General features: G+C 30.4%; 1 protein-coding gene across 1 annotated transcript; it reads left to right on the forward strand.

Moving 5' to 3' along the window:
- Positions 1–872: 872 nt before the first annotated feature.
- On the forward strand, positions 873–2,211 carry LOC107476522 (54S ribosomal protein L51, mitochondrial). The gene is made up of 4 exons (XM_016096339.3): positions 873–941; positions 1,393–1,586; positions 1,749–1,855; positions 1,973–2,211. The coding sequence occupies exons 2-4, from the start codon at positions 1,507–1,509 to the stop codon at positions 2,209–2,211; spliced, it is 426 nt and encodes a 141-aa protein (XP_015951825.1). The 5' UTR covers positions 873–941; positions 1,393–1,506.
- The last annotated feature ends 12,372 nt before the right edge of the window (positions 2,212–14,583 follow it).

Consider the following 14,583-nt stretch of genomic DNA (forward strand, 5'->3'; position numbering starts at 1 on the left):
CTAATTTTCTATGTACTAATTCGCCTTGTATATAAATTGGGTGGATGATCTTTCATAAATAGCAGCAAGTGAAGTTATTATTGTTTATGATGGGACAACGATATCTTATGATTCTTCATGGGTTGTTGTAAGTGTTCAATCCGCAGAAGATGACCAATAAAGAACTCATGATAGTTCAGTTGGATTCGGTGTAATGTATAGTTTATAAGATATGCCAAGGTTATATTACGATGATGTTTCAAGCTGAATGTTAAATTCTTAATTGGATCACCCAATCATTTAGTATCATATTAATAAATCAAGACAATTGTACTACACTTGACACAAATAAGAATTGAAAAGAATATGTAAACTAAATATAATATGCTATAAAGAATATATAATATACGTCCTAAAATAAAAATAAAAATAAATATATATAATATCTTAGAATTGTACACATATTCTTGGACCATAAAATAATATATATTACCTACTAATTAGTTTTTCTTATAATATTATCTTCCAAATATATTTTATCATTATATTGCACTTCAAAACAGTTGGTGACAATGACAAAAAATGTGGTAGTCATTATATCATAACTAATCTTTAATAAATTAAAACTATTACGTAAATTACAGATAAATAATTTCATGTCTAATACATCATAAGTATTGGCTAATAATAATGCCCAACATAATTATTGAAAAGTCACAATGGCAAAAGTTTTAACCTTAAGCCCACCATCACAAGTAATGGGCCCAAGACATTTTGAATATGAGGAAACTAACCCAAAGACTTGACCAAAAAAATAGAAAAAAGAGAAACCCAGCCCAAAGACCAAAAAAAGTAAACCTAATTCATGAATGAAATCCCAGGCACTGCCTCTCCTCAGTCCTGTCTCCTCTGCCTCTTCTCCTTTGCCGTCGCCGTCGCCGTCGCCTTCCCGTGTTCCCGAGGTACGTCCTCTACTCCTCTTTGATCTCTTTGATCCCTTGCTGTGTTTATTTGCTATGTTCTAATTTGAGTTTTTGGCACAATGATATGTTACTACTTACTTTCAGCTAGAAATGCTACTAAATAATTAGTGCGTGAATCATTACTTGTATGCTGATTGCTGCCTCTCATCTCAACAATTAACTTAAAATTAGTATTATGTAAATTATCCGATTATTTTGTGACTGATTTATATTACGAGATGTAATTTATATAATATCATCTAAATATTATTCAATATATAAGTGAAATTTTGCTATGCTGTTATTGTTGCTGTGTTAGTTGTTCTTGTTATTGGTTATTAGAATTAGATTTAGTTATGATTTTCATTTTCAGTTATGGACAATATTAATAATCAAGCAGCACATGTGGATAGCAATGCATCTTGTAATAATTTGGTTGATAATTCTCCAGATTCCAATATTGGCTATTTCCACTTTTCAGAATATTCATCCCTCGCACAGGAAGAGATACACTAGGACTAAGCTCTGATAATCTCATAGCTGTGTTCATTCCAGTTTTTGTGTGATGGCTCTGAGAGGAGTATGGCAACTTCAGAAGCTCATTGTTAGCTATTGCAATTGGGGCGGAAGCAGTAGAGGTATAAGGTACCCTCCATTTCGTCCTTCTTCTTCTTCTTTCTATGCTGCATTTACTAACATAACATGCTGCTTTCTTTCGTTGTTCCTAATCGAAAATCCCTGATTCCTATCACTGTATAACTGTTAGGTTACTGAGCTGATTCTTACTTTTGTTTTAAATAATAATAGGGCTTTTATGGAGTCGGAATTGCCTGTGTTTAAGGAGAAGAATCCTCAATTAGAGGTTGTTACTGAACTCATTCGTGGTCAGCATCCACATTTGAAGGCCTTTTACAGTAAGATTTCTTATTTGCTAATTAATTAATAAAACTTGGATTGTACAACTCACTCTGGGGATCTGATCTTTAGCTAATTACTAAAAGTTGAATGAGTGATTGTGATGGGAATTACAGAGAACAAAAACGAGCGAGTTATATGCGTGAAGAACATGGATCCAGAAGATGTACTTCACCACGCAACGAGGCTAAGGAATGCGTTGGGAAGAAAGGTGATCACAATGTTGTGCAAACCATATCTGAGTATAAGAACTCATGCTGTTTGTGGCACAATTTTTATTTTCTTCTTCTTCCCTGCTTGCTGCCTCATGAAGAAGCTAATGAGCAAAGTCATGTTCATAGTTCATAGTTGTTAATAGTGGCAACGGATCGTGTTATAGATACAGATCCTGTTCGAGTTGTTATCTTTTTTTCTTCTTTATCTAAAAATAAGATAGGATTGATGATCAAAATAGCCTATGAAAGATAATTATCAATTTCGTTATGGAAGAAATTGGTCAGATATAACAGTCAGTCTATACAAAGACCAATATGGCGGTATCATTTTCTAGGGTTCAATTTGAGGTGGTTGATCTTTCCATGAGAATCAAGACAATGCATGTGTGATTTTTTAGGGATTATTTTAACTATTAACCATCCAAATGATATGAATTAGCGTTATGTGTCATCATGGAAGAAAAATGGCATAGGTGCAATAATTTAGTTATGTTTAGTGTCCTGTTTACAGTTGAATATGAGATTGTTTCACAGCATTGGTAAGAATATGCTACACTAGAGATCTTAGACGATGCAGAGAAAATGAGAAATCTCTTAATACTAGTAGTACTTGTAGTGCGTTGTAAACGTATTAGGACTAAGAACAAGAAATGATAAAGGAAAAGGTTTTATAAACTGAAGCAACATCTATGCTTATTTACATCTTGAACCTTTTTTTTCTTTTGGGCCAAGTTACATTTGGATACTAATATCTATGAATAGACTGCACTTGCATGTTTTTTCAAATACATATTCATAATTTGGATACTAGACTGAAACGAGAAATCATTTCTAGAACCCTAAACAAAGAAACGGTATATTCGGGGAAGGCCTTAACTTATTTATCACTTTATTTTTAGTGGCCTATTTGATAACACTCGTTAAAATGCCACGAAATGGCATCCAACGAGGTTAAGGCAATTAAAAGGGGATTGAGTTTTAATCAAATTTTATTAGTGAAGTTAGGAGTTCAAAACTTAGAGGATTTACACTTTGTTTCTTAAACTTTATTATTTAATAATTAATTAATTGATACAAAATTAATGAATATGCAAGAGGTGGTAACAAAATAACAATAATCAACCTCCATCAGTAGACGGTGGACTGTCCCTTCTTGTGATGATTATCACCAAAGTTTTCTTGACCTCTATCCTCACTTCATCCATGTGTCTCCATTCTCCTCCCAAGATCAAACCATAGATCACAAACAATTTCAATGTAAATACGCAAGGATGTGTTCAAACTCCAAATGATATCCCTTATTATTGGTATTATTTCTAGCCATCCAAAAAGAAGAGTCAAACCGACTAAACAGAATTGGTTTTGACGATTAGCATCATCTTTTTGAGAGTAAGTGGCATGTCCATATAATAAATAGTACAAGTGTAAGACACCAAGACATTAAGGTCCACTGATTATATCCAACATTCTGTCCACATATGTTGTTGGGGTCCCAAAGCACAGAGAAAGCATCACTGCAAGAGAAGAATATTCAATGGCCATGAATCATTGCATGTAGTTAGTGTTATAGGCTTATTATAGCAAGCAACCCATGTTCCCAATATTGTAGGAGTGATAAGGATTCAATGCATCCAACTACACTAAAAACCTAAGAGAGTGACCTCTTCAAACATAATTACATGGTTGTATAGCAAGTAGCAACTCGCAATGTGAGTTTGAGAATTTTAGGAAACCAACATTTTTAGTAAAAATTAAAAAAAAAAAGAGTAATTGACTAATAATAACTCAAACATAAGACAAATTTAAAGATAAAATATTGATTAATTACCCAAGATTTGTGAAAGCAAATTAGTGCATCATATGTGATGTGATGGTGTATATATAATGGCACATAAATATTTTTAACCAGATCATTAAAAACACTAATTTGGATAACTTGGAGCAAGTTTTATCCTTCATATAATCCCAACTTTTTTTTTTTCCTTCGGATCAAAACTAGTGCCCTTTGAAAATTTGTCTTTAAAACTATGATACGTGGCATATTTTTCTTAAACCAAACAAAATACTGAATAATGACGAATAGTAATGCTTGACTTCCTTGTTATATATTATTTATTTATTTGTTACTTGCATACATGAGAAGGATGATGTAAAATTATAGGTGACATGATCATATAAAGAAGCATGCAATATATTCAAATCCCAAGAGCCATTTGATAAAATTAAATATTACTAGCTATAACGCAAGCAAATAAATATAAATAATTGTTTATATGACTGACCTTTCATCATGATATTAAGAGATGGATGTAACGCAAATTGCATACCACATTCGTTAATACGCCCGAAGGCATATTAGTTATTATTTATGAGCAATGATAGGATCAAAAGGGTATTAGTCAAAAATCAGTCAAATATTTTTGGATGAATCTAAAATCTCTACAAGTTAATATATATGGATGTTTCTTTTACTAAGTATTAGAATGTTTCTTTTTCATACTAAATAGATGTTCTTTTATATATTTTTCGATTTTTTTATTGTAAATGTGAATGTCTCTATTTTTTTAAGAATTTCATATTTTTTTAAAATTTTATAGATATTTAATTATTTTTTCTAAAATATAATTGAATGTTTCTTTTGTTAAGTATTAAAATATTTTTTTTATATTAAATAAATATTTTTTTTTATAATTCCTCTCGTAGCTATTCTGGTGAGAAGCACGGGAATATAAATGCGCCACCGTGAAAGAATACCGGTAACGGAAACTTGGAGTTCTGATCCAGTGTTTCGCGGGGTAAGTAGATCCTCGTCCATGTGCCCTTTGATTTGTTGATGGGGAGGTCTTTGGAAAGAACCTTGGTGGGGAGGTTGGGATCTGGTGCGGGAGGGGGCTCTCTGGGGGCACGGGTCCGTGCCTGACGCTGCCGTTTCTGTTCAATACGAAGTTGAGTTGTCTATATGGATTCTTATTGCGCTTGTTGAGGACGTCCCAGAGAGCATGGAAGTCGCCGGCGCTTCCAGCATCATTGATGAGAGAGAGGTGTATGTGTGTGATTGTTGTAGGTGGATAGGTTAATGTGAGAGAGAAAAAGAAGGCTTTTATAGGTTTTAATTAGATTTACTTAATTAATTTTAAATTTTTTAAATTTTAAATTTTATAAATTTAAAATTAATAATTATTAATATAAATTAATGTAGTTTTATTTAGTTTTTGGCCGGTAACTTTTGATTCCATATATTTTTCTATTATTTAATTAAGTTCCTTGTTAAGCTTCAATTATTGAGATATCATAAATGAAGATTCTCATAAGCTTATAACTAAAAAAAGTCTAACAACGATATTTTTTACTACCAATAATGCATGCAAAGCTAACCTAATGTTATAATCATACATTTTAAACAATAAATTATGAAAAAGTATACGGAATTAATTTTTTTAAACAACGAAAATAATAAGTTAAAAAATAAAATATAATTTTAATTTTAAAATTTAAATTAATTAAATTTATTTATATTTAGTAAACCTAAAATATAATTTATTATTCACATTGTTCACCATTTCTATTATCTGTCTAGCAGAATTGTAAGTTAATAATAGTATGGTATTTTGAATTTGCGAAAAAACCAAGTTTATAATGACCCTACTCATATAATAGAGGCAAATAGGCAATTGAATGTTAATTGAATATGTCTCTTGCATTTTGCATGCGTCTTTTTCATAGACCCTACGTAACAGATGCCGTCACTTCAATATTGCGTTTTAATTTAGTTTAAAGCTTATGATTGGCTACTGCGTTTACTTAATTATTCAAATGCTGATGGATCGATTCGAAGAACATTACAACAACGATGGGAAAGACACACTTTATAATTTATAGAGTAATGTATATAAATAGACTATTTGTACAATGTGTACAATGAAAATTTAAGGATATTCGATTCAATAGGATATCGGATGGTTATTATCTCCTGGTATCCGAATGGTTATTCTGGATAGTATGGGTGTATTGTGTTTGAAAAATTAGTAATATTTTATCCTGGATGTTTATTTTTTAACTTATATTGGGCCAAATAAATAGCTCATTGTACAAATACTTCATTGATTTCCTAACGAAATTCATATAAATATTATTTCACTTTTTGTTTTAAATAATTCAATTTACGGTTTAATTTAAAATATAAATAAATGTATATATATCTTTTAACATTTTATTTCACAATAAATTCTTTAGATAATTCCAAGATAATTATATATAGCATGCGTAAAAACTATAGTTATACTGCTTACATATTTTTTTAACTATTGAATTATAATTATTTTTGTGTTTATTGTGCCATAATATAAAGCAAAAATAGTTAATGTTCATTCGGATGTTAATTAGTATAATAAAGAGTATTATAGATTATTAATTCAATATTATTATAATGTATGAATGGAAAATATATGAAAAGAGTTAACGAAAAAAGTTATTCAATTGCTTTGTCCATTATTTACGCACATATTAAAGAGATCTAAATTAAACTCATTATATTTGAAACACAAAGCAAACCAAGAGTTTCACAGTAAGAAAATAAAAGCATCGCTTTAGAAGCACACTTGCTTATATATACAAATAAAGCCTTGATTTAACGAATGGCTCTCCATGCATATATCATATATGAATATGATAAGGTTGCGGTGATTCTTTCTAAAAAAATTAATCAGAATTCATAAGTTATTGTGATAGTATATATAAAAATTTTAACAACTTTGGAATATTCATTTATTATATGATTGATTTAGACCATTCTGGATTAGGCCACTGTATTTAATTTATATATAGCAGCCCTACACAGTGACATCTTTGTCTCATTTATAACCGTCGCTACAGCAACATTTGAATAAACTACGCATTCATTTAGAATTGTGTTTTTTTGTTTTTATGTATAAATATATAGGGAAAAAAATCATATTGCCTGCCTCGCATATTATTTTTTGTGCGATAAAATATAAATTAATTTAAATTAATATTCGCACCTAATAACATATATAAATAACAATTTTCCACTTAATCAATCGCCTTGCACAGCTTGTCTATCTGAAATAGTCATTTATCATAAATAGAGTACACGATACCATAAGCCCCACCAATAATTGAGGCTAAGCTTTTTTTTTTTTTTTAATGTTGATTAAATTAGTCATTGTGATGAGATACACGGCAAGTTCAATTTTAGTAAACAAACCTATTTATCAAAGTAGCATAACTTATAATCAATTAATCAAGTCCCCAAAAGACATAGTAATTACGAGAATATGGTTAAGTTAGGTAAATTATATATCTCACACACGTGATATGAGAGAATCCAAAGTTTGAGACCCTTGCCAAACATTAATATCTTAAAAATAAATAAATTATGGCGAATACGTATCACAATTATTTTCCCAAAGTCCCAGATAATGCTGCACAAGATATCTCGGTAGCTGGGAGGATATGATTGTATAAAGCATGTAGAATTCTGTATGCTTCCGAAAAAGATATCCAACCAAAGTAAGAACGAAGTTGTTTTCTAATGAGTATGCATGATAGATAAAGAAATAGGTTATTTTTTTAAAAGTATAATATTAGGTGGAAACTCAGGTGTAATCGATTTCATATAAAGTTGATAGTTGAAAGTCGTTATATGAAAATTTAGTCAAATCAGTCAAACCATCTAACGGTTCTCAGTTATCAACTTCACGTGAAGTCGATTACACCTGAGTTTCTACCGTAATATTAACCTAAATGAATTTAAGATATACTAAAATAATATGTACTTTTAACATGCATAGAATTCAGATAAATAGAGGTACCAAAACCAATTAAAAGAATTGGGAAGTGATAGGATTTGAAGAAAGGGAACAAAATATGAGCATATTTGGATTGTATATTATTAGTGTGGGACAAATTAAACAGTGTGTGGTTGTGCAAGTTGTTTTTCTTTTCTTTGCTATTATGCATGCCTTGTATTTTGCTCTGCTCAATGCTCAACGTTCAACACTTGGAGCACCTCACAAATTTTAGTTGTAGCCTCCCCTATAACAGACAAATAGGCATGGAACTTATGTTTATATTTTTTGTGCTATATATACTATTATTTTACAGCTATTTATTTATTTATTTTTAAGAGGATATATCTTTTTATCTAATAAGTGAAGTGGAGCTACGTATTTGGTGTTAAAACCCAAGAATTTTGGTTAAGCTAAATTTGTTCCTGTAATTGACTTCGATTGCTTATTAATTATAGTATCTTAGGTTTATCAAAATAAATAAATAAATGAGAGCATGCAAATGGTTGTATATATAATCTTCAACTACCAATTAAGTAAGGTAAGATAGCATGTGAATCTTTTCCGTTCACCAATCATGTTGTTTTGTTTATTAAAAGCAGAAACGTAAGAAAAATCATTGAAGTTACTTCTCGTATAAAACTTACAATCTTTGTGGATTTGTTTATCCGAAATTTTGTGATTTGAAAATATTACATGTGCCACATAGTATGCTTGAAGACTTGAAGTGTAGTACTATCCAACCGGATGGCTAATAACTCTGATTAAGAACAATACTATAAATTTAAGTCATTTTATTAATTAAGTTTAACTAACTTAATTTAATATAAAAAATAGTTATAATTAATATTATTTTAAGTTATATTATTTAATTTAGTTGAATTTGATTTATTAAAATATTTGATATATAATATTATTTGTTGGACGGTTGTGAAGAATTCTCAATCACCGAAAAATTTTGAAGAAAAATTAAGTGAGAGAACATAAAATGAAAACACCATATCCAATTTAAAAATTTTAAAATAATAAATTAATGAATTTCTTATCTTATAAATTCTTTTTTTTTATGTAAGATTAATTTCATACACTTATCACACTTACAACATAAACATTATTCAACCATAACTTTTCTTCTTTTTGTTTTTTTTAATATATATTTACTTTTTTTGTAGGGTTAATATATAGATGTTTGGTACTTCGATCCCTCTATTCTGCTCTTTTCTTGGTAAGTCTGGACCCATCACGAACCATCCTCATTTTTTGTTTTATTTTGTTTATTTAACAAACAAAAATCCACTTGTTCTAATCCATAAAATTCACTCCACATAAATAAACACGTTTTTCTTTTGTAAGAATATATTCCTTTCTTTTGTAATTAACAAACGAATCAAAATTAAGTAATTAACAATGATGTAATCGATAAATATGTATTTGTAAAAATGAAACTATATAATTAATATTAATGTAAATTTCTTTATTTAATTATCTCCTTATCATTAACGCACAAAAGAATTTTCGCTATCTTAAATGTTCTAACAATGTATAATTTTCAACTAAAAGGTATATTCTTGTTATTTATTAATTTAAATAACACAATTTTACACAACATTAAAATTTAGCAATTAACTATTTAAAGTTTTAAGATTTAAAAGGTTAAAGATTATGGTCTTTTTCATGAGGATACCTAAATTTCAAATGTTTAATCTAAAAATTAACTTAAGGTTTAGTTCAATCTCAGTCACTGGTGCCCTATTGCGGCAACGTTTGTTACTTCAGCGCATGATGTCCTTCAATTTTTCTAACCTCTGAATACCACAATGCCTATGATAATTTAGGGACTTAATTAACCTGTCAATTTTCTATTTCCATAAAAAAAAATTCCATTTCTATTTTCAATCTGTTTTTTTGGATTGGATTATCATGCCTTGGCTTTATGGCCATTTTATACATTCTCTTTCTCAGTCAATGGGTAGAAAAAAAAAAATTCGGGGCCGGGGGTTTGATCTAATTTTATTTAATTAAATATGAAAATAGATATTATGAATTTAACTTTAATTTGTAATTGCCAAATTCAAATATAACATTCATTATGATTGGCCGATTTCTCCTATTTTAATTGTGACTTAGAGTAAATTAGAGTTTCATAATAATTCATGATATTTACATGATTACTTAATACTATTCTTGAAATTCTAATTTTATTTTTGTTGTTTTCTACGTAGAATTTCTGATATCGTAATAATCCTAAGCATCATTTCAATAATGAATTAACTACAGAAGTCCTGACATGGCATCACTTTGCCATAGAATATTTTCTTCTTCTTCTTTCTCTTTTTCTTCCTTCCGCACCAAAGTCCCATGGCGATAACGCAGTCTCCACAACTTCTTCTTCTTCTTTCTTTCTACACTAAAGTTCTATAGCAGTCAAAGTCTCATGGTAGTAATCTCTACAACTTCTTCTTCTTTCTCACTCTCCCACATCAAAGCTTCACGGTAGCAGCCTCCACAACTCATACTTCTTATTCTTCATCCTTTCCTTCCGCGTATATAAACCTTTCTCTTCTGATACCACTACGTGCGTCCTGTTCTCGTTGACCTTTTTCATTATCTTATTTTATTTTATTTTTTTTACACTCTCATAATTCTTATTGTTTCACCTTTTAAGAAGAATAAAAAATAAATAAATAAAAAAATTATGCAAAATTTTATTTAATTTTTTGGTTTATTCTTTTCGACAATAAATACAAAAGTTTTTAAAAGAAAAATACATAACTTTATAAATATGAACAGAGAAATTATACATGAAAGATGAATAAAAATAAGAAGAATAAAAAATAGTTGCAACATTTTATTTTATGTGTCACGGTTAAAAAATTTTGGTGATATTTTATAAAATCTAATCAAACTGTAATTAATTAAGTAATTAATTGAATATGGGCAACAATAGTTAGAAAAAATTCGCAATAAGAATTTGACAATTTAAATATGATATTTGCATTCGATGAATTTTTTTGAGAAAACGCACACTGAAAATTTGACCGGCAGTACCAGCTGAGATCTGTCCTATATTGCAGATGAAAAAATAATTTATGAGTGAGAAAGAAAAAATAGTTAGAATTTTTTATTTAGAAAATAAAAATATCTAAAACGCACTTTAAAACGCTAATCTTAAATGTTTTAACCTAAAATTGGGCCAACGAGTCATATACGTGAACCGGGTCCAAGCGAGACCCAAACCCAAGGTATATAAGCATCATTTATGACATTGAAGCTCATTTAACCCTAAAAATAAGAGGGAGGGCAGATAGATAGAAGAGAGAAAGAAAACTTAGCTTTTCAAACTTCAAATCACTATAACTTTCTCTCTGAAGTTCCGGTTGACGAGCCGTTTGTGACCACACGTTTCTCTTTTCATTCTCTTCAATTCTATTTAGGTATTCTAGTGAGTATTTTATTCTCCTCTACCCAATTTTTGTTTTTCCTCGTAGTTTCGAGTTTTGCTTTAGATTTTGAGAAAATCTTGTGATTTTAGTTATTTATGAGTTTTCTAGTATAAGCTATTGATGAGTTTCATCAACTATTTTCGTGAGTTAAGGTAAGAATCCTCCAAATCTTGTGATTTATGAGATTTTTTAAATCCTAACAAAATATATATGTGAAATTGGTTATGTTAGCGTTGTTGGGTGAATTTGGCACACTGTGAGAACTTGAATTGATTTGTGGAACTCTTGGTGAAGCTTGGAGCTAGTGCTTGGTGAAAAATTTGCAAGGAAAGGGTCAAATTATTGTGACTACAAGAGGTACAGTTTAAGTTTCATTTAAGTACCGTATGGTGTGATGAAGATTCCTTGGTTAGATGCCTCTAAGATTAGGTTTTGATTGTGTAATTAGTTGGTATTGATATATACAGTTAATATGTTGTAGAAATTAATGATTGGATTGAGAATTGTGTGAATTTGTATGTTTGGGTGTTGAAATATTTGATAAATTGAATAATTATTATTGGTTTATGGATTATGTATTAAATTGTGAATTTTGGGCCAGAGGCCAGAAAAAAGGTAATGACGGTAAGTGATGATTGAATTGTGTGATGATGTATGTAATTGAATGAAAATTGATAATGAATGATGGAAAAGTAGGCATGATTGCTAGGAAATTGGAAATTGAGGTTTGAGATGTGAAATTGGTGGAATTTGAGTTGAATTGTATAATTGGAAAAGGTTTGAATTTGGTTGAGTGTAAAAATGTGAAATAGGTTGGTTTGTGGTAAAAATTGATAAGAAATAAATTTGGCTTGTGAACAATTGGAAGGATTGGTAAATGTGTGTTTTGGTTAAAAAAAAAAGATTTTGGGCCAACTTCGGCGAGTCGTAATTCAATCCTCGAAGTTAGAAAACTTTCAAATTTAGATTTTTATGAAAATTCATTTATCGATCTTTCCAATGGTCGAAAAAAAAATTTTGTAAAAAAAGTTACGAGATTTTAAAAATTGGACTGAAAAATTAATTTTTGCAACATATCAGATTTTCTTTATATATATATATGGATGCGTACGTGGCCTTTGACATGCGTACATGGGCATTGGCCTCTGCCAAGTTCTCCCGCGTACGCGGACACTGTATGCGTATGCGGTATGATCCAAAATTGGGTGTATGCGTACGTGGACCTTTATATGCGTACGCGGACACCCAAGTTTCAACCTGTGCGTACGCGTACCACATGTATGCGTACGCAACACCCAAATTTTTAAAAAATGGGTTTTTATGCCTTTCAACCATTCTTTTAGCCTTCTAAACCTTTATAAATTTCGATATGAGCCTAAAGCTTGTGGAATCGAGGATGAACGAGTTAGGGATAAAGTTAAATTGAGTTAGTAAAATTGGGAGCAATGAACAAGATGTTAAGTGATATATGAAAATTATGAATGGATAATGATAAATTAACTTAATTAAAATTGAATATGAATTGAGATGAGATTGATAATGAGGATAATGATGATCACAAGATTGATAACGAGGATGATGGTGAAGTGTGGCAGGAACTATATACCGGGATGAATAAGCGAGTTGAGGTAAAGGATTCCCTCTCTCGTGTTGCAATTATAATTAAAGAGGTAATAAGATTTGCGTTGTGAGGACAGTGGTGTTATCCCGCTCACGTAAAGACAAGTTGAGATTGAGGATTCTCCCACTTGCTGTGGTAAACAAGTTGAGGTCGAGGATTCTCTCTCTTGTTGGGGTGGGCAAGTTTGAGGTTGAAGATTTTCTCACTTGTCGCATCAGAGGATTGGATTAAAGGTCGAGAATTCCCTTCGGTTTAACTCTTTGATTATTAATTTGAATGTTGGGAAAGGTAAGTTGAGATAGAGGATTCTCTCTCTTGCTATGATGAACAAGATGAGGTTGAGAATTCCCTCTCTTGCTATATCGGGGAATTGAATGGAGAATATTGAGAATTCCCTTTGATTTGATTCCTGGCTGTGGTGTGAATAAGTTAGGTTGAGGATTCTCTATCATTACATCACAGTCTCTCTCTAAAATGGGAGGTTGAAGATTCCCTTCGTGTTGAAAGACGATATCTAGGTTAGTTACCAGGTGTGTCGGGTTGGTTGTATAATCGACGATGAGCTTGTTGACTATAGGACAGGCATACATAATTCACATATGTTTGATTTGTTTGGGTTTACTTAATTATATGAGTTTGCCTAATTGAATATGTTACATGCTTAACTGCTACTTGCATTAATTGTCTTACTTGTGTATTACTTGTTTACATTGTTTGTGTTTGTACAATTGAGAGGTCCCTTATACTGATATTAGTTGATGTTGAGGGTTATCTTTGTTGAAATAAAATGATGAGATAGCTGATTAACAATGATAAATACTGAAAGAGATTATTTGAGTTCTCTATGTAGATGCAGGGAAGTGATTTCACTTACTTCAAGTAAAAATGAGAAGTATTAATATATAATCACTGAGTCGAATTAGTTGGTGTTGGTTCTGGTCATGGTTCTGTAAATAAATTGGAAGTTGGAAAGTTTGAAAGGTCAGAAAAGATGAGAGATTGAATTAGATTTAATATCCCTTAGGACAATTTTCTAAGTTATGGATTAGTGAGAACTTAGGGTGAATAATTGATGAAAAGGATATTATGATACTTAGTGAGTTCATATTATAGTGTATTATATTTATTTGACACTTTTACTGTACTGAAAACTCATGGGTCGGGGGTTCTCATTCTGTATATAATCTCTGTTTTTCAAATGTAGGTTCAGGTGCTTAGCATTGAACGGTGGTCTATCTAAAAAATAGCGGAGATCATTGGATTCTCTGCTTATTTTATTTAGATTTCTCTCCATATTCATTTTGAAAAACTTATGCTATGTATCTATTTAATCCTTTTGAAAATTTACCTATAGAGGTATTGATGTATATTTTTTGAGAGATAGAAAAATTACTGTTGTCAACTGATTTTATTAATGTACCTTAGTTAGCCTAAAATCCTAGATTCCGCAGGTCGCGACTAGTGACTATTATTTATACTCATGTCTATATACATATATGTACCTTGTCTTTATTCTATTCTTCCTTATTGTTATACCTTGTCTTGATTCGTTATCCGAATACATTTTATCTCCTTTTCTTCAATACGAGAGTGTTTTCGATCTCAATTTTATTTTGCTCATTTTTGCTTCTCGTTAATTAA

This window comes from Arachis duranensis, chromosome 3, assembly GCF_000817695.3.
Source record: "Arachis duranensis cultivar V14167 chromosome 3, aradu.V14167.gnm2.J7QH, whole genome shotgun sequence".
Classification (NCBI taxonomy): Eukaryota; Viridiplantae; Streptophyta; class Magnoliopsida; order Fabales; family Fabaceae; genus Arachis; species Arachis duranensis.